A 20807-nucleotide genomic window follows, 5' to 3' on the forward strand; every position below is an offset into this window, starting at 1 on the left:
TTTCCATGAATATTGGAGTGATTTCTGAATGTAAAACTTATTAATATCTAATGCTTGTAGCAGTTTTACTTTGTAGAAGTATGTTAACATTGGTAATTGATGATTTTTTTATTGAAGCTAATATATTATCGTTTGTTGCCATGAGTGGATGAAGAAACTTTCAGAAGGCTAAACTAGTGGATACAAGAAACTTAGGCAAATTCTTACACCACATGGGTGTGAGAAATCATGAATATTATCTACTAGATTTCAGGAAACATGTATCCAAGGTGATCAGTTTAGGACACTTCCACTGAAGAGACATGAAGTGTACATTTAAATGAAGTGTCATTGTAATTGTGTACCTTCTAGTTATTGGGCAAGTTAAGGGGCATGATGAACGTTTGTAGTGTAATCGTGTAAATCCTTCCGATTTCTTGCAAGAAAGAGATGTGGGATCATGAACCACCTGCTTTGACATTGATCCTCAGGTGTGTGGGTTACTCCTCTGATTTGTCCTCATCACTTGGCATATCCACATTGATGTGGACACGGTTTTATTTTAGTTTTAGATGTATCACGAATCATACCATATTTGAAATTGTAAGGGTATATTTTGTGAAGCCTGTATTCCTTTTTTTTCAGTGTATTTCTGTCATGTTCCAGTCTCCAGACAAAAAGTAGAAAACATTAAAGCCTATGCTAGTACAGGCAGGAAGATACAGCTTAATGCTAACAATGCATGAATGTATGGATAAATTTATCCTATGTACATATGAGTGATTATGTATCCCTTTTGCTTTTCAGTGTCTTCTCAGAAACAACCAGCTGAGAAGGTAATTAAAGTCTCATTTATATGTTGAACTATTAACTGTATAGTCTATGAAACCTACTTTATGTATTGATTATTTTGTTTCAAATCTCATGCAGGCTACAAGTGATGAGAAAGATTCTGTTTCAAATATAGCCACAGAAATAAAGGAGGGACCGATATCTGGGACAGGTAATTTTGCAAAACACATCCAACATCATGTTCAATCAAGATAGAAGAGAACTTGCCTTCCCCAAATAAATCAGTGGGAAGTTCATCTAAGCTGCACGTTCTGATTCAGTACACCTGAGATTCTTCATTTGTAGTGAGTTCTCAGGTGATCCTCATGCTGCTGGTCCTTGGCCATGATCTGAGTAGTAAGATTATAGACTTCCCTACATTGAAATTGGGAAGAAGAACAATTGGAGAGCAGTTCAACACATACCAGGCTAAGAGAGCAGCATAATTTTGCTTTAATTTTACAGCACGTTTCCATCAAGAGGGGAAACAGAACGAGATGAAGTAATAGATATTATAGGCATCATATCGTATTGTTATAAACAGAGGGAAAAGTGATCCTAATAACTCCATAAATGATGTAGAATGAGAACTAAGAAGACCACTGATGTAGCAATTATTTTCCTCAAGGAAGAGGGATTGTGAGGCAGGAAGGAGGAAAAAGAAGAAGACATTTATGTAATTTTGGGGTTTCTGCTGAGGAAACCTGAGCAAACTCATTTCAGATGCGTTTGGAATATTTGCATAAAAGAAGATTTGATTTTGGCTGCTCCAAGAACTACTGGAAGCAGGAAACAATGCTAGAATTAGGATAAACCACAGTGACTCATTACTCTTCTTTGTTACTATTAGGCATCAGAGATATATGTTTTGTTGACTTTAGTTATAAAAATGAGATAAACCTGCATATGAATACATTGGCTTCCTTGTTCAAGGAGGTAACTCTTGGATAAAATAGCTATTTAATGAAACTTCTTTAGAGACTAACATGATACTCCCAACAAGGCTATTTTAGAACCAAAAATGATGTTGAATTCTAATTAACTCCTAAAGTGGTCATTTTCCATGAATATTGGAGTGATTTCTGAATGTAAAACTTGTTAATATCTAATGCTTGTAGCAGTCTTAATTTGTAGAAGTATGTTAACATTGGTAATTGATGATTTTTTTTGAGGCTAATATATTATCGTTTGTTGCCGTGAGTGGATGAAGAAACTTTCAGAAGGCTAAACTAGTGGATACAAGAAACTTAGGCAAATTCTTACAGCACGTGGGTGTGAGAAATCATGAATATTATCTACTAGATTTCAGGAAACATGTATCCAAGGTGATCAATTTAGGACACTTCCACTGAAGAGATGTGAAGTGTACATTTACCTGAAGTGTCATTGTAATTGTGTACCTTCTAGTTATTGGGCAAGTTAAGGGGCATGATGAACGTTTGTAGTGTAATCGTGTAAATCCTTCCGATTTCTTGCAAGAAAGAGATGTGGGATCATGTACCACCTGCTTCGACATTAATCCTCAGGTGTGTGACTTACTCCTCTGATTTGTCCTCATCACCCGGCATATCCACATTGATATTGACACGGTTTTATTTTAGTTTTAGACGTATCATGAATCATACCATGTTTGAAATTGTAAGGGTATATTTGTGAAGACTGTATTCCTTTTTTCAGTGTATTTCTGTTATGTTCCAGTCTCCAGACAAAAAGTAGAAAACATCAAAGCCTACACTAGTGCAGGCAGGAAGATACAGTGTGATGGTAATGCTGCATAAATTTATAGATAAATTTATCCTTTGTACATATGAGTGATTATGTATCCTTTTGCTTTTCAGTGTCTTCTCAGAAACAACCAGCTGAGAAGGTAATTAAAGTCTCATTTATATGTTGAACTATTAACTGTATAGTCTATGAAACCTACTTTACATATTGATTATATTGTTTCAAATCCCATTCAGGCTACAAGTGACGAGAAAGATTCTGTTTCAAATATAGCCACAGAAATAAAGGAGGGACAACAATCTGGAACAGGTAATTTTGCAAAACACATTTAATGTCATGTTCGGTCAAGATAGAAAAGAACTTCTCTTCCCCAAATAAATCAGCGGGGGGCTCATTGAAGCTGTGCATTCTGATTCAGCAGGCCTGAGATTCTTCATTTTTAATAAGTTCTCGGGTGACACTGATGCTGCTGGCCTTCGACATGATCTTTGCAGTAAGGTTATAGACTTCTGCACATTGAAATTGGGAAGAAGAAACGTTGGGGAGCCATTAAAGACATAAGGAGTCAGGGGACAGCGTAATTTTGCTTTAATTCTACAGCATGTTTTCACCAAGGGTGGAAGGAGAAAGAAAAGAAGTAAAGATTTTACAGAGGTCACATCGTATTGCTAAAAACAGATGGAGAAATTACGGTAATAACACATAAACACTGTAGAATGAGATCTAAGGAGACCACTGATGTAGCAATGACTTCCTCAGGGAAGAGGATTTTCAGGCAGGAAGGAGGGAAAATAAGAAGTTATTTATGTAATTTTCGGGTTTCTTCTGAGGAAACCTGAATTCAGTTGCATACTCATACATTTTTGTAAAAGAAGCTTTGATTTTGGCTGCTTTAAGAACCAGTGGAAGCAGGAAGGAGTACTGGAACTGGTATAAACCACAGTGACCCATTACTCCTCCTTGTTACTGTTGGGCATAAGAGATATATGTTTTGTTGATATTAGTTATTCAAATGAGAGAAACATGAATATGCATATATTGGCTTTGCTTTTCAATTAGCTAACTTTTGGATAAAATTAGCAATTTAATGAAAATGCTTTAGAGAATAACATGATATTTTATATGAGACTATTTTAGAAAGAAAAATAATGATGAATTCATTAATTGACTTTTAAAATTCTTATTTTCAATGAATATTGGAGTGATTTCCAAATGTAAAAGGTTATTCATAGCTAATGCTTGTAGCAACTTTATTTTGTATAAGTATGTCAAATTTGATCATTTATTATAGTTTTTGATAAGGTTTATGTATTATACTTTGTTGCCATGAGTGGATGAAGACCCTTTCTGTAGCCTAAACTAGAGGACACAACAAATGTAGGCACATTATTACACCACATGGGTTTGAGAAATAAAGAATATTATATACAGGATTATCCCAACCCATATCCAAGCTGATGAAGCTGGGAAACTTCCACTGCGGACTTGTGAAGTGTACATTGTACTAAAGTGTCATTGTCATTGTGTACCTGCTCAATTACCAGGCAAGTTAAAGAGCATGATGAATACTTGCAGTATAATGGTATAAATCCTTCTGATGTCTTGCATGAAAAACATGCAGTAGCATTTAGTACCTTCTTTGACATTGATTCCTAGGTGTATGAGTTGCTCCTCTGATTTTAGATCACATTTCTTTTCATCATTCGGCATATCCACATTGATATTGACACTTTTTATTTCAGTAATACACACATGATGCATAATACCTCTTTGTTATTTCTGATTGTATATTTTCTGGAAGCTTGTATTCCTATTTTCTTCAGTGTATTTCCTCACGTTCCTGTCCCAAAGACACAAACTGTAAAACATCAAATCCTATACTAGTGCAGGCAGGAGGATACAGCTTGATGCTAACACTGCATGAATGTATGGATAACTTTATCATATTTACATATGATGGATTATATATTTCTTTTACTTTTCAGTGTCTCATCAGAAACAATCAGCCTGGAAGGTAGTTACTCCTTCATTTATATTTTGAATTATTTATTGCATAGCCTATGAAATATATTTTAAGTATTGACTATTTTGTTTCTCTTTTCATTCAGGTTATATTTAAAAAGAAAGTTTCTCTTTTGAATATTGCCACAAGAATAATGGGTGGTTGGAAATCTGGAACAGGTAATTTAGCAATACACATTTCACGTCATTTGCACTCAAGACAGAAGAGAACGTCCAACCCCTGAATAGATCAGTGGTTTGACATTGAAAATGCACTTTCTGACTCAGCAGGCCTGAGATTGTACATTTCTAGTAAGTTCTCAGGTGGTGCTGATGCTGCTGGTCCTTGGCCATGATCTTAGTAACAAGCTTATAGACTTCTCTACATTGAATTTGGATAGAAGAACCATTGGAAAACAGTTCAAGACATGAGAGGATCAGGGGAGAGCATAATTTTGCTCTTATTTCAGAGCATGTTTCTATGGAGAGGGGAAGGAGAAAGAGAAGTAGCAGAAATTATAGATGTCAGATGGTACTGCTAAAACCAGAGGGAGGAAGTTATCATAATAACCCATAAACACTGGAGAATGAGAAACAAAGTGACCACTGATGTAGTAATTATTTTCATCAAGAAAGAGGGATTGCAAGGCAAGAAAGAGGGGAAGGAAGAAGTTATTTAGGTAGTTTTGGGGTTTCTGCTGAGGAAACCTGAGTGAACTCACTTCAGGTGCATTTAGGATGTTTGCACACCAGAAGATTTGATTTCTGACTGCTCCGATGACTACTGGAAACAGGAAGGAGTGCTAGAATTGGGATAAACCACAGTGCCTCATTATTCCTGTTTATTAGTATCAGACATCAGACATATATTTTTTATTAGTTATTCAAATGAGTTAAAATTTAATATGAATATATTAGCTTTTTTCCAAAGTGCTGGCTTTTTCATTAAAATAGCTATTTAGTGAAAATTCTTTATAATAAAATGATATTCCAGAGCAGACTAATTTTGCAGACAAAAATAATGTTAAATGCATTAATTGAATCCTAAAATGGTTATTTTCAATGAATATTGGACTGATATCCAAATGTAAAAGCTTATTAATATCTAATGCCAGGAACCATTGCATTTTGTATAAATATGTATAATTGATTATACTTTTTGATGGGGTTTATATATTATACCTTCTTGCCATTAGTGGATGAAGAAATTTTCTGAAGGCTAAACTAGAGGATATAAGAAATGTAGGCAGATTATTACACCACATGGGTATGATAAATGATGAATACTATCTGCTAGCATTCACCAAACATATATCCAAGCTGATCAATTTAGGACACTTCCACTGAAGACAGGTGAAGTGTACATTCAACTGAAGTGTCATTGTAATTGTGTACCTTCTCAGTTATCAGGCAAGTTAAAGAGCATGATGAATGTTTGTAGTATACTAGTGTAAATCCTTTTGACACCTTGCATGAAAGACATGCAGGATCATGTAGCACCTGCTTTGACATTGATTCTCAGGTGTATGAGTTGCTCCTCTGATTTTAGATCACGTTTGTCCTCATCGTGCAGCATATTCACATTGATACTAACACTGTTTCATTTTAGTTTTAGACATATGAAAAATCATACCATGACTGAAATTGTAAGGGTTTATTGTGTGAAACCTGTATTTCTTTTTTTCAGTGTATTTCTGTCATGTTCCGGTCCCCAGACACAAACATCAAGGCCTATACTAACACAGGCAGGAAGATACAGCTTGATGCTAACACTTCATGAATGTATAGATAACTTTATCATATTTATAAATGAGTGATTATGTATCCCTTTTGCTTTTCAGTGTCTTCTCAGAAACAACCAGCCTCAAAGGTAATTAAACTCTCATTTATATTTTGTATTAGTAACTGTATAGTCCATGAAACATACTTTATTTATTGATAATTTGCTTCAAATTACTTTCAGGCTACAAGTGACAAGACAGATTCTGTTTTGAATATAGCTACAGAAATAAAGGATGGACTACAATGTGGGACAGGTAATTTTGCAAAACACATTTAATGTCATGTTCAGTCAAGATAGAAAAGAAATTCTCTTCCCCAAATAAATCAGCGGGGGGCTCATCAAAGCTGCACATTCTGATTCAGCAGGCCTGAGAGTCTCCATTTGTAATAAGTTCTCGGGTGACGCTGATGCTGCTGGTCTTGGACATAATCTTCGCAGTAAGATTACAGACTTCCCCACATTGAAATTGGGAAGAAGAAACATTGGAGAGCAGATCAAGACATAAGGGGCTCAAGGGACAGCATAATTTTGCTTTAATTCTATAGCATGTTTTCACCAAGGGTGGAAGGAGAATGAGTTGAAGTATAGATTTTACAGATGTCACATCGTATTGCTAAAAACAGACAGAAAAGTGATTGTAATAACCAGTAAAAATTGTAGAATGAGAACTAACGAGACCACTGATGTAGCAATTATTTTCCTCAAGGAACAGGGATTGTGAGGCAGGAAGGAGGGAAAAGAAGATGTTATTTATTTAATTTTGGGGTTTCTGCTGAGGAAACCTGAGTGAACTCACTTCAGATGAATTTAGCATATTTACACAAAAAAGATTTGATTTTGGCAGCTCCAGGAACTACTGGATGAAGCAAAGAAAGCTAGAATTGGGATGAACCACATTGACTAATTACTTCTCTTTGTTACTATTAGGCGTAAGACAAATATCTTTTGTTGATTTTTGTTATAAAAATTAGATAAACTGGAATATCATCAATACATTGGCTTCATTCATCAAGGAGCTATCTCATGGATAAAATAGCTATTTAATGAATATTATTTAGAGAATAGCATGATACTCCTAACAAGACAATTTTAAAAACAAATATAATGTTGAGTTCATCAACTGACTCTTAAAATGGTCATTTTCAATGAATATTGGAGTGATTTCCAAATATAAAAGCTTATTAAAATCCAATGCTTTTAGCAGCTTTATTTAGTAAAAGTATGTCAAAATTGATAATTGATGATTCTTTTTATTGAGGTTTATATATTACACTTTGTTTCCATGAGTGGATGAAGAAATTTCCGGGAACGCTAAACTAGAGAATACAGGAAAGTTAGGCAAATTGTTGCACCACATGGATATGAGAAATGATGAATATTATTTACTCAGATTCAGGAAACATACATCCAAGCTGCTCAATTTAGGACACTTCACTGAAGAGATGTGAAGTGTACATTCAACAGAAGTGTCACTGTAATTGTGTACCTTCTCAGTTACTGGGCAAGTTAATGAGCATGATGAATGTTTGCAGCATAATGGTGTAAATCATTCGGATATCTTGCAAAAAAGACATGTGGGTTCATGTGCCACCTGCTTTGACATCTTCCCAGGTGATTGAGTTTCTCCTCTGATTTTTGATCACATTTGTCGTGATCACCTGGCGTACCCTTTTTGATATTGACACTGTTTTATTTTACTTTTAGATATATGAAAAATCATATTATGTTTGAAATAGTCAGTGAATATATCGTGACACATCTATTTCTGTTTTCTTTAGTATATTTCTGTCATGCTGCTGGCTTAAGACATAAAGTAGAAAACATCAAAGCCTACACTAATACAGGCAGGCATATACAGCTTGATTCTAACACTGCATGAATGTATGGAAAACTTTATCATATTTACATATGAGTGATTATCCATTTTGCTTTTCAGTGTCTTCTCAGAAACAACAAGCCTTGAAGGTAATTAAACTGTCATTTATATTGTGAAGTAGTAAATGTAAAGTCTACGAAACATACTTCATTGATTTATTTATTTATTATTTTGTTTCAAATTCCATTCAGCCTACAAATGATGAGAAAGATTCTGTTTCAAACATAGCCACAGAAATAAAGAATGGAGAAAAATCTGGGACAGGTAATTTTGCAAAACACATTTAATGTCATGTTCAATCCATTTAGAAAAGAACTTCCCTTCTCCGAATAAATCAGCGAGGTGGGGGAGCGGGGGCTCACCGAAGCTGTACATTCTGATTCAGCAGGCCTGACATTCTTCATTTGTAATAAATTCGTGGGTGATGCTAATGCTGCTGGTCTGGAACATGATCTTCACAGTAAGATTATACACTTCCCCACATAAAAATTGAGAAGAAGAAGTATGGAGAGCAGTTCAAGACATAAGGGGCTCTGGGGAACAGCATAGTTTTGCTTTAATTCCACAGCATGGTTTCACTAAGGGCGGAAGGAGAAAGAGAGGAAGTATAGATTTTACAGAAGTCACATTGTGCTGCTAAGAAAAGACAGAAAACTGATAGTAATAACCCATAGACACTGTAGAACAAGAACTAACGAGACCCATGATGCAGCAATTATTTTCTAAAGGAAGATGGATTGTGAGGCAGGAAGGAGGGAAAAGAAGTTATTTATATAATTTTGGGGTTTCTGCTGAGGAAACCTGAGTGAACTCACTTCAGATGCATTTGAAATATTTGCCTAAAAAATATTTGATTTTGGCATCTCCAGGAACTACTGGAAGCAAGAAACAATGCTAGAATTGGGATAAAGCACACGGACTCATTACTCCTTTTTGTTACTATTAGACGTCAGAGATACATGTTTTGTTGATTTTAGTTACAGAAATGAGATCAACTTGAATACGAATACACTGGCTTCCTTGTTCAAGTAGTTACCTCTTGGATAAAAAAGCTATTTCATGAAAGTTCTTTAGAGAATAACATGATACTCCCAAGAAGCCTATTTTAGAAACAAAAATTATGTAGAATTCTTATTAACTCCTAAAATGGTCATTTTCCATGAATATTGGAGTGATACCTGAATGAAAAACTTATTAATATCTAATGTTTGTAGCAGTTTTACTTTGTAGAATTATGTCCAAATTGATAATTGATGATGTTTTTATCGAGGTTAATATATTATCCTTTGGTGCCATGACTGGATGAAGAAACCTTCAGAAGGCTAAACTAGTGGATACAAGAAACTTAGGCAAATTATTACACCATATGGGTGTGAGAGATAATGAATATTGTCTACTAGGTATCAGCAAACAGATATCCAAGGTGATCAATTTAGGACACTCCCACTGAAGAGATGTGAAGTGTACGTTCAACTGAAGTGTCATCGTAATTGTGTGCCTTCTCAGTTATTGGGCAAGTTAAAGAGCATGATGAATGTTTGTAGTATAATGGTGTAAATCCTTTTGATTTCTTGAATGAAAGACACGTGGTATCATGTAGCACCTGCTTTGACATTGATTCTCACGTGTATGAGTTGCTTCTCTGATTTTAGATCACATTTGTCCTCATCACTCCGCATATCCACATTGATATTGACACGGTTTATTTTAGTTTTCGACATATGACAAATCATACCATGTTTGAAATTGTAAGGATATATTTCTTGGAGCCAGTATTCCCTTTTGTCAGTGTATTTCTATCATGTTCCAGTCCCAAGACACAAAGTAGAAGACATCAGAGCCTACGCTAGTACAGACAGAAGGATACAGCTTGATGTTAACACTGCATGAATGTATGGATAATTTTCATATTTTTATATGACTGACTATGTATCGCTTTTGCTTTTCAGTGTCTTCTCAGAAACAACAAGCCTTGAAGGTAATTAAACTGTCATTTATATTGTGAACTAGTGAATGTATAGTCTATGAAACATACTTCATTGATTTATTTATTTATTATTTTGTTTCAAATTCCATTCAGGCTACAACTGATGAGAAAGATTCTGTTTCAAACATAGCCACAGAAATACAGGATGGAGAAAAATCTGGGACAGGTAATTTTGCAAAACACATTTAATATCATGTTCAATCCATTTAGAAAAGAACTTCTCTTCTCCAAATAAATCAGTTGGGGGTGGGGGGCTCGCCGAAGCTGCACATGATGATTCCGCAGGCCTGAGATCTTCAAGTGTAATAAACTCGTGGGTGACACTAATGCAGCTGAACTGGAACATGATCTTCACAGTAAGATTATACACTTCCCCACATTGAAATTGAGAAGAAGAAGTATGGAGAGCACTTCAAGACATAAGGGGCTCTGGGGAAAAGCATAGTTTTGCTTCAATTCTACAGCGTGGTTTCACTAAGGGCAGAAGGAGAAACAGAGGAAGTATAGATTTTACAGACGACACATCGTACTGCTGGAAACAGACAGAAAACTTGTTGTAATAACCCATAGACACAGTGGGGGAACTAAGGAGACCCCTGGTGTAGCAATTATATTCCCAAGGAAGACGGATTGTGAGGCAGGAAGGCGGGAAAAGAGGAAGTCATTTATATAATTTTGAGGTTTCTGCTGAGGATACCTCAGTGAACTCACTTCAGATGCATTTGGAATATTTTCATAAAAAAATTTGATTTTGGCTGCTCCAGGAACTACTGGAAGCAGGAAACAATAGTATAACTGGAATAAACCACACTGACTCATTACTTCTCTTTGTTGCGAGAAGGCATCAGAGATACATGTTTTGTTGATATTAGTTATAAAAATGAGATAATCTTGAATAGGAATACATTTGCTTCCTTGTTCAAGGAGCTACCTCTTGGATAAAATAGCTATGTAATGAAACTTTTTTAGAGAATAACATGATATTCCCAACAAGATTATTTTAGACGCAAAAATAATGTTGAATTCTAATTAACTTCTAAAATGCTCATTTTCAAGGAATATTGCAGTGATTTCTGAATGAAATACTGATTAATATCTAATGCTTGTAGCACTTTTACTTTGTAGAAGTATGTCAAAGTTGATAATTGATGATATTTTTATCGACGCTAGTATATTATCCTTTGGTGCTATGAGTGGATGAAGAAAATTTCAGAAGGCAAAACTAGTGGATACAAGAAACTTAGGCAAATTATTACACCACATGGGTGTGAGAGATAATGAATATTGTCTACTAGGTATCAGCAAACAGATATCCAAGGTGATCAATTTAGGACACTCCCACTGAAGAGATGTGAAGTGTACATTCAACTGAAGTGTCATCGTAACTGTGTGTCTTCTCAGTTATTGGGCAAGATAAGGAACATGATGAATGTTTGTAGCATAATGGTGTAAATCCCTTTGATTTCTAGCATGAAAGACACGTGGGATCATATAGCACCTGCTTTGACATTGATTCTCTCTTGTATGAGTTGCTTCTCTGATTTTAGATCACATATGTCCTCATCACTCGGCATAACCACATCGTTATTCACATGTTTTTATTTTAGTTTTTGACACATGGCAAATCATACCATCTTTGAATTTGCAAGGGTATATTTCATGGAGCCTGTATTCCCTTTTCTCAGTGTATTTCTGTCATGTTCTAGTCCCCAGACCCAAAGTAGAAGCTATCAAAGCCTACACTAGTACAGGCAGGAGGACAGAAGTTGATGCTAACACTGCATGAATGTATGGATAAATTTATCATATGTACATATGAGTGATTATGTATCCCTTTTGCTTTTCAGTGCCTTCTCAGAAACCACCAGCCTTGAAGGTAATGAAACTCTCATTTATATTGTGAACTAGTAAATGTATAGTCTATGAAAAATGCTTTCTTTACTTATTACTTCATTTCAAATTCCATTCAGGCTACGAGTGATGAGAAAGATGCTGCTTTGAATACAGCCAGAGACAAAAAGGATGGAAAAAAATCTAGGACAGGTAATTTTGAAAAGAGATTTAATGTCATATTCAGTCCAGATAGATAAGAAGTTCTCTTCCCTGAATAAATCATCGGGGGGCTTGTCGAAGCTGTGCATTGTGATTCAGCAGGGCTAAGATTCTTCATTTTGAATAAGTTCTTGGGTGATGCTGATGCTGCTGGTATGGAGCATGATCTTCACTGTAAGATTATACACTTCCCCACATTGAAATTGAGGAGAAGCAATCTAGAGGCAGTTGAAGACATAAGGGGCTCTGGGGAACAACATCATTTTGCCTTAATTCTACAGCTTGTTTTCAGTAAGGGTGGAAGGAGAAAGAGAGGAAGTATAGATTTTGCATACATCACATTGTACTGCTAAAAACAGACAGAAAACTTGTAATAATCTGTAGACACTGTAGGAGAAATAAGGAGACCCCTGGTGTAGAAATTATTTTCCCAAGGAAGACGGATTGTGAGGCAGGAAGGCGGGAAATGAGGAAGTCATTTATATAATTTTGGTGTTTGTGCTGAGGAAACCTGAGTGAACTCACTTCAGATGCATTTGGAATATTTTCATAAAAAATACTTCATTTTCACAGCTCCAGGAACTGCTGGAAGCAGGAAACACTGCTAGAATTGGCATAAAAACACACTGACTCATTACGCCTCTTTGTGACTATTAGGCATTAGAGATACATGTTTTGTTGATTTTAGTTAAAGAAATGAGGCAAACTTGAATATGAATACATTTGCTTCCTTGTTCAAGGAGCTACCTCTTGGATACGATAGCTATTTCATGAAATTTCTTTGGAGAATAACATGATACTCCCAACAAGGCTATTTTAGAAACAATAGTTATGTTGAAGTTTAATTAACACCTAAAATGGTCATTTTCAATGAATATTGGAGTGATATCTGAATGAAAAACTTGTTAATATCTAATGCTTGGGGCAGTTTTACTTTGTAGAAGTATGTCCAAATTGATAATTGATGATATTTTTCTTGAGGCTAATATATTATCCTTTCATACCATGACTGGATGAAGAAACTTTCGGAAGGCTAAACTAGTGGATACAAGAAACTTAGGCAAATTATTATACCACATGGGTGTGAGAGATAATGAATATTGTCTACTAGGTATCAGCAAACAGATATCCAAGGTGATCAATTTAGGACACTCCCACTGAAGAGATGTGAAGTGTGCATTCTACTGAAGTGTCATCGTAATTGTGTGCCTCCTCAGTTATTGGGCAAGTTAAAGAGCGTGATGAATGTTTGTAGTATAATGTTGTAAATCCTTTTGAATTCTTGAATGAAAGACACGTGGTATCATGTAGCACCTGCTTTGACATTGATTCTCACGTGTATGAGTTGCTTCTCTGATTTTAGATCACATTTGTCCTCACCACTCGGCATATCCACATCGATATTCACATGTATTTATTTTAGTTTTTGACATATGACAAATCATACCATCTTTGAATTTGCAAGGGTATATTTCATGGAGCCTGTATTCCCTTTTCTCAGTGTATTTCTGTCACGTTCTAGTCCCCAGACCCAAAGTAGAAGCTATCAAAGCCTACACTAGTACAGGCAGGAGGACAGAAGTTGATGCTAACACTGCATGAATGTATGGATAAATTTATCATATGTACATATGAGTGATTATGTATCCCTTTTGCTTTTCAGTGCCTTCTCAGAAACCACCAGCCTTGAAGGTAATGAAACTCTCATTTATATTGTGAACTAGTAAATGTATAGTCTATGAAAAATGCTTTCTTTACTTATTACTTCATTTCAAATTCCATTCAGGCTACGAGTGACGAGAAGGATGCTGCTTTGAATACAGCCAGAGACAAAAAGGATGGAAAAAAATCTAGGACAGGTAATTTTGAAAAGAGATTTAATGTCATGTTCAGTCCAGATAGATAAGAAGTTCTCTGCCCTGAATAAATCATCAGGGGGCTTGATGAAGCTGCGCATTGTGATTCAGCAGGGCTAAGATTCTTCATTTTGAATAAGTTCTTGGGTGATGCTGATGCTGCTGCTACGGAACATGATCTTCACTGTAAGATTATACACTTCCCCTCATTGAAATTGAGGAGAAGCAATCTGGAGGCAGTTCAAGACATAAGGGGCTCTGGGGAACAACATCATTTTGCCTTAATTCTACAGCTTGTTTTCAGTAAGGGTGGAAGGAGAAAGAGAGGAAGTATAGATTTTGCATATGTCACATCGTATTGCTAAAAACAGACAGAAAACTTGTAATAAGCTGTAGACACTGTAGGAGAAATGAGGAGACCCCTGGTGTAGCAATTATTTTCCCAAGGAAGACGGATTGTGAGGCAGGATGGCGGGAATTGAGGAAGTCATTTATATAATTTTGGTGTTTGTGCTGAGGAAACCTGAGTGAACTCACTTCAGATGCATTTGGAATATTTTCATAAAAAATACTTCATTTTCACAGCTCCAGGAACTGCTGGAAGCAGGAAACAGTGCTAGAATTGGCATAAAAACACACTGACGCTTTACTCCTCTTTGTGACTCTTAGGCATTACAGATACATGTTTTGTTGATTTTAGTTAAAGAAATGAGGCAAACTTGAATATGAATACATTTGCTTCCTTGTTCAAGGGGCTACCTCTTGGATACGATAGCTATTTCATGAAACTTCTTTGGAGAATAACATGATACTCCCAACAAGGCTATTTTAGAAACAATAGTTATGTTGAAGTTTAATTAACACCTAAAATGGTCATTTTCAATGAATATTGGAGTGATTTCTGAATGAAAAACTTATTAATATCTAATGCTTGGGGCAGTTTTACTTTGTAGAAGTATGTCCAAATTGATAATTGATGATATTTTTCTTGAGGCTAATATAGTACCCTTTCGTACCATGACTGGATGAAGAAACTTTCGGAAGGCTAAACTAGTGGATATAAGAAACTTAGGCAAATTATTACACCACATGGGTGTGAGAGATAATGAATATTGTCTACTAGGTATCAGCAAACAGATATCCAAGGTGATCAATTTAGGACACTCCCACTGAAGAGATGTGAAGTGTACGTTCAACTGAAGTGTCATCCTAATTGTGTGCCTTCTCAGTTATTGGGCAAGTTAAAGAGCATGATGAATGTTTGTAGTATAATGGTGTAAATCCTTTTGATTTCTTGAATGAAAGACACGTGGTATCATGTAGCACCTGCTTTGACATTGATTCTCACGTGTATGAGTTGCTTCTCTGATTTTAGATCACATATGTCCTCATCACTCGGCATATCCACATCGATATTCACGTTTTTATTTTAGTTTTTGACATATGACAAATCATACCATCTTTGAATTTGCAAGGGTATATTCCATGGAGCCTGTATTCCCTTTTCTCAGTGTATTTCTGTCACGTTCTAGTCCCCAGACCCAAAGTAGAAGCTATCAAAGCCTACACTAGTACAGGCAGGAGGACAGAAGTTGATGCTAACACTGCATGAATGTATGGATAAATTTATCATATGTACATATGAGTGATTATGTATCCCTTTTGCTTTTCAGTGCCTTCTCAGAAACCACCAGCCTTGAAGGTAATGAAACTCTCATTTATATTGTGAACTAGTAAATGTATAGTCTATGAAAAATGCTTTCTTTACTTATTACTTCATTTCAAATTCCATTCAGGCTACGAGTGACGAGAAGGATGCTGCTTTGAATACAGCCAGAGACAAAAAGGATGGGAAAAAATCTAGGACAGGTAATTTTGAAAAGAGATTTAATGTCATGTTCAGTCCAGATAGATAAGAAGTTCTCTGCCCTGAATAAATCATCAGGGGGCTTGATGAAGCTGCGCATTGTGATTCAGCAGGGCTAAGATTCTTCATTTTGAATAAGTTCTTGGGTGATGCTGATGCTGCTGCTACGGAACATGATCTTCACTGTAAGATTATACACTTCCCCTCATTGAAATTGAGGAGAAGCAATCTGGAGGCAGTTCAAGACATAAGGGTCTCTGGGGAACAACATCATTTTGCCTTAATTCTACAGCTTGTTTTCAGTAAGGGTGGAAGGAGAAAGAGAGGAAGTATAGATTTTGCATACGTCACATCGTATTGCTAAAAACAGACAGAAAACTTGTAATAATCTGTAGACACTGTAGGAGAAATAAGGAGACCCCTGGTGTAGCAATTATTTTCCCAAGGAAGACGGATTGTGAGGCAGGATGGCGGGAATTGAGGAAGTCATTTATATAATTTTGGTGTTTGTGCTGAGGAAACCTGAGTGAACTCACTTCAGATGCATTTGGACTATTTTCTTAAAAAATACTTCATTTTCACAGCTCCAGGAACTGCTGGAAGCAGGAAACAGTGCTAGAATTGGCATAAAAACACACTGACTCATTACTCCTCTTTGTGACTCTTAGGCATTACAGATACATGTTTTGTTGATTTTAGTTAAAGAAATGAGGCAAACTTGAATATGAATACATTTGCTTCCTTGTTCAAGGAGCTACCTCTTGGATACGATAGCTATTACATGAAACTTCTTTGGAGAATAACATGATACTCCCAACAAGGCTATTTTAGAAACAATAGTTATGTTGAAGTTTAATTAACACCTAAAATGGTCATTTTCAATGAATATTGGAGTGATTTCTGAATGAAAAACTTATTAATATCTAATGCTTGGGGCAGTTTTACTTTGTAGAAGTATGTCCAAATTGATAATTGATGATATTTTTCTTGAGGCTAATATAGTACCCTTTCGTACCATGACTGGATGAAGAAACTTTCGGAAGGCTAAACTAGTGGATACAAGAAACTTAGGCAAATTATTACACCACATGGGTGTGAGAGATAATGAATATTGTCTACTAGGTATCAGCAAACAGATATCCAAGGTGATCAATTTAGGACACTCCCACTGAAGAGATGTGAAGTGTACGTTCAACTGAAGTGTCATCCTAATTGTGTGCCTTCTCAGTTATTGGGCAAGTTAAAGAGCATGATGAATGTTTGTAGTATAATGGTGTAAATCCTTTTGATTTCTTGAATGAAAGACACGTGGTATCATGTAGCACCTGCTTTGACATTGATTCTCACGTGTATGAGTTGCTTCTCTGATTTTAGATCACATTTGTCCTCATCACTCGGCATATGCACATTGCTATTGAGATGTTTTTATTTTAGTTTTTGACATATGACAAATCATACCATGTTTGTAATTACAAGGGTATGTTTCATGGAGTTTGTATTCCCTTTTCTCCATGTCTGTCATGTTCTAGTCCCCAGACACAAAGTAGAAGCTATCAAAGCCTACACTAATACAGGCAGGAGGACAGAAGTTGATGCTAACACTGCATGAATGTATGGATAACTTTATCATATTTACATATGAGTTATTATATATCCCTTTTGCTTTTCAGTGTCTTCTCAGAAATCGCCAGCATTGAAGGTAATGAAACTTTCATTTATATTGTGAACTAGTAAGTGTATAGTCTATGAAACACACATTATTTACTTATTATTTCATTTCGAATTCCTTTCAGGCTACAAGTGACGAGAAAGATTCTGTTTTGAATATATCCAGAGAAAAAAAGAATGGAGAAAAATCTTGGACAGGTAGTTTTGAAAAGAGGTTTAAGATCATGTTCAGTCCATATATATAAGAAGTTCTCTTCCCTGAATAAATCAGCAGGGGGCTTGTCGAAGCTGCATATTCTCATTCAGCAGGCCTAAGATTCTTCATTTTGAATAAGTTCTTGGGTGATGCTGATGCTGCTGGTATGGAGCATGATCTTCACTGTAAGATCATACACTTCCTCACATTGAAATTGAGAAGAAGAAATATGGAGGCCGTTCAAGACATAAGGGGCTCTGGGGAACCACATAATTTTGCCTTAATTCTACAGCTCGATTTCAGTAAGGGTGGAAGGAGATAGAGAGGAAGTATAGATTTTGCATACATCACATCGTACTGCTAGAAACAGACAGAAAGCTTGTTCTAATAACCTGTAGACACTGTAGCAGAAGTAAGGAGACCCCTGGTGTAGCAATTATTTTCCCAAGGAAGACGGATTGTGTGGCAGGAAGGCGGGAAATGAGTAAGTCATTTATATAATTTTGGGGTTTCTGCTGAGGAAACCTGACTGAACTCACTTCAGATGCTTTTGGAATATTTTCATAAAATAATTTGCTTTTGGCTGTTCCAGGAACTACTGGAAGCAGGAAACAATCGTGTAATTGGAAAACACTGCACTGACACATTACTCCTCTCTGTGACTAGGAGGCATCAGAGATACATATTTTGTTGATTTTAGTTATAAAATTGAGATAATCTTGAATATGAATACATTTGCTTCCTTGTTGAAGTAGCTACCTCTTGGATAAAATAGCTATTTAATGAAACTTCTTTAGAAAATAACATGATACTCCCAACAAGACTGTTTTAGACAGAACAGCTACGTTGAATTCCAATTAACTCCCAAAATGGTCATTTTCAAGGAATATTGGAGTGATTTCTGAATGGAAAACTGATTAATATCTAATGCTTGTAGCAGTTTTCATTTTTAGAAGTATGTTAATATTGATAATTGATGATATTTTTATTGAGGCCAATATATTATCCTTTCATGCCATGACTGGATGAAGAAACTTTTGGAAGGCTAAACTAGTGGATACAAGAAACTTAGGCAAATTATTACACCCCATGGTTGTGAGAGATAATGAATATTATCTACTAGGTATCAGCAAACAGATATCCAAGGTGATCAATTTAGGACACTCCCACTGAAGAGATGTGAAGTGTACGTTCAACTGAAGTGTCATCGTAGTTGTGTGCCTTCTCAGTTATTGGGCAAGTTAAAGAGCATGATGAATGTTTGTAATATAATGGTGTAAATCCTTTTGATTTCTTGCATGAAAGACTCGTGGGATTATATAGCACCTGCTTTGACATTGATTCTCACGTGTATGAGTTGCTCCTCTGATTTTAGATCAGTTTGTCCTCCTCACTCGGTATATCCACATTGATATTGACACGGTTTTATTCTAGTTTTTGACATATGACAAATCATACCATGCTTGAAATTGTAAGGATATATTTCATGGAGCCAGTATTTCCTTTTGTCAGTGTATTTCTATCATGTTCCAGTCCCAAGACACAAAGTAGAAGACATCAGAGCCTACACTAGTACAGAGAGAAGGATACAGCTTGATGCTAACACTGCGTGAATGTATGGATAATTTTCATATTTGTATATGAGTGACTATGTATCGCTTTTGCTTTTCAGTGTCTTCTCAGAAACAACCAGCCTTGAAGGTAATTAAACTGTCATTTATATTGTGAAGTAGAAAATTTATAGTCTATGAAACATACTTCATGGATTTATTTATTTATTATTTTGTTTCAAATTCCATTCAGGCTACACCTGATGAGAAAGATTCTGTTTCAAGTATAGCCACAGAAATAAAGGATGGAGAAAAATGTGGGACAGGTAATTTTGCAAAACACATTTAATGTCATGTTCAATCCATTTAGAAAACAACTTCTCTTCTCCGAATAAATCAGCAGGTTGGTTGGGGGTGGGGGGGGGCTCACCGAAGCTGCACATTCTGATTCAGCAGGCCTGAGATTCTTCATTTGTAATGAATTCTTGGGTGACGCTAATGCTGCTGGTCTGGAACATGATCTTCGCAGTAAGATTATACACTTCCCCACATTGAAATTGAGAAGAAGAAATATGGAGAGCAGTTGAAGACATAAGGGGCTCTGGGGAACAGTATCACTTTGCTTTAATTCTACAGCTTGTTTTCACTGAAGGTGGAAGGAGAAAGAGAGGAAGTATAGATTTTACAGACGTCACGTCGTACTGCTAGAAACAGACAGAAAACTTGTTGTAATAACCCGTAGACACAGTGGGGGAACTAAGGAGACCCCTGGTGTAGCAATTATTTTCCCAAGGAAGACAGATTATGAGGCAGGAAGGCAGGAAATGAGGAAGTCATTTATACAATTTTGGGGTTTCTGCTGAGGAAACCTGAGTGAACTCACTTCAGATGGATTTAGAATATTTTCACAAAAAAATTTGATTTTGGCTGCTCCAGGAACTACTGGAAGCAGGAAACAATAGTCTAATTGGAATACACCACACTGACTCATTACTTCTCTTTGTTATGTGGAGGCATCAGAGATACATGTTTTGTTGATTTTAGTTATAAAAATAAGATAATCTTGAATAGGAATACATTTCCTTCCTTGTTCAAGGAGCTACCTCTTGGATAAAATAGCTATGTAATGAAACTTTTTTAGAGAATAACATGATACTCCCAACAAGACTATTTTAGACACAAAAATTATGTTGAAATCTAATTAACTTCTAAAATGGTCATTTTCAAGGAATATTGCAGTGATTTCTGAATGAAAAACTGATTAATATCTAATGCTTGTAGCAGTTTTACTTTGTAGAAGTATGTCAAAGTTGATAGTTGATGATATTTTTATTGAGGCTAGTATATTTTCCTTTGGTGTCATGAGCAGATGAAGAAATTTTCAGAAGGCTAAACTAGTGGGTACAAGAAACTTAGGCAAATTATTACACCACATA

At 35.8% G+C, this 20807-nt stretch overlaps 1 protein-coding gene across 1 annotated transcript in view; it reads left to right on the forward strand.

Moving 5' to 3' along the window:
• ANKRD36C (ankyrin repeat domain 36C) overlaps positions 1–20807 on the forward strand; it is a 162792-nt gene that overhangs the window by 89133 nt on the left and 52852 nt on the right. The window contains exons 38-59 of the mRNA XM_063649065.1: positions 787–815; positions 910–982; positions 2649–2677; positions 2772–2844; positions 4521–4549; positions 4644–4716; positions 6378–6406; positions 6500–6572; positions 8256–8284; positions 8387–8459; positions 10145–10173; positions 10276–10348; positions 12030–12058; positions 12153–12225; positions 13898–13926; positions 14021–14093; positions 15764–15792; positions 15887–15959; positions 17628–17656; positions 17751–17823; positions 19494–19522; positions 19625–19697. Coding sequence (XP_063505135.1) covers positions 787–815; positions 910–982; positions 2649–2677; positions 2772–2844; positions 4521–4549; positions 4644–4716; positions 6378–6406; positions 6500–6572; positions 8256–8284; positions 8387–8459; positions 10145–10173; positions 10276–10348; positions 12030–12058; positions 12153–12225; positions 13898–13926; positions 14021–14093; positions 15764–15792; positions 15887–15959; positions 17628–17656; positions 17751–17823; positions 19494–19522; positions 19625–19697 — 1122 coding nt within the window. The remainder of the gene's footprint in view (positions 1–786; positions 816–909; positions 983–2648; positions 2678–2771; positions 2845–4520; positions 4550–4643; positions 4717–6377; positions 6407–6499; positions 6573–8255; positions 8285–8386; positions 8460–10144; positions 10174–10275; positions 10349–12029; positions 12059–12152; positions 12226–13897; positions 13927–14020; positions 14094–15763; positions 15793–15886; positions 15960–17627; positions 17657–17750; positions 17824–19493; positions 19523–19624; positions 19698–20807) is intronic.

Source organism: Pongo pygmaeus, chromosome 12 (assembly GCF_028885625.2).
Source record: "Pongo pygmaeus isolate AG05252 chromosome 12, NHGRI_mPonPyg2-v2.0_pri, whole genome shotgun sequence".
In the NCBI taxonomy this organism is placed as follows: domain Eukaryota; kingdom Metazoa; phylum Chordata; class Mammalia; order Primates; family Hominidae; genus Pongo; species Pongo pygmaeus.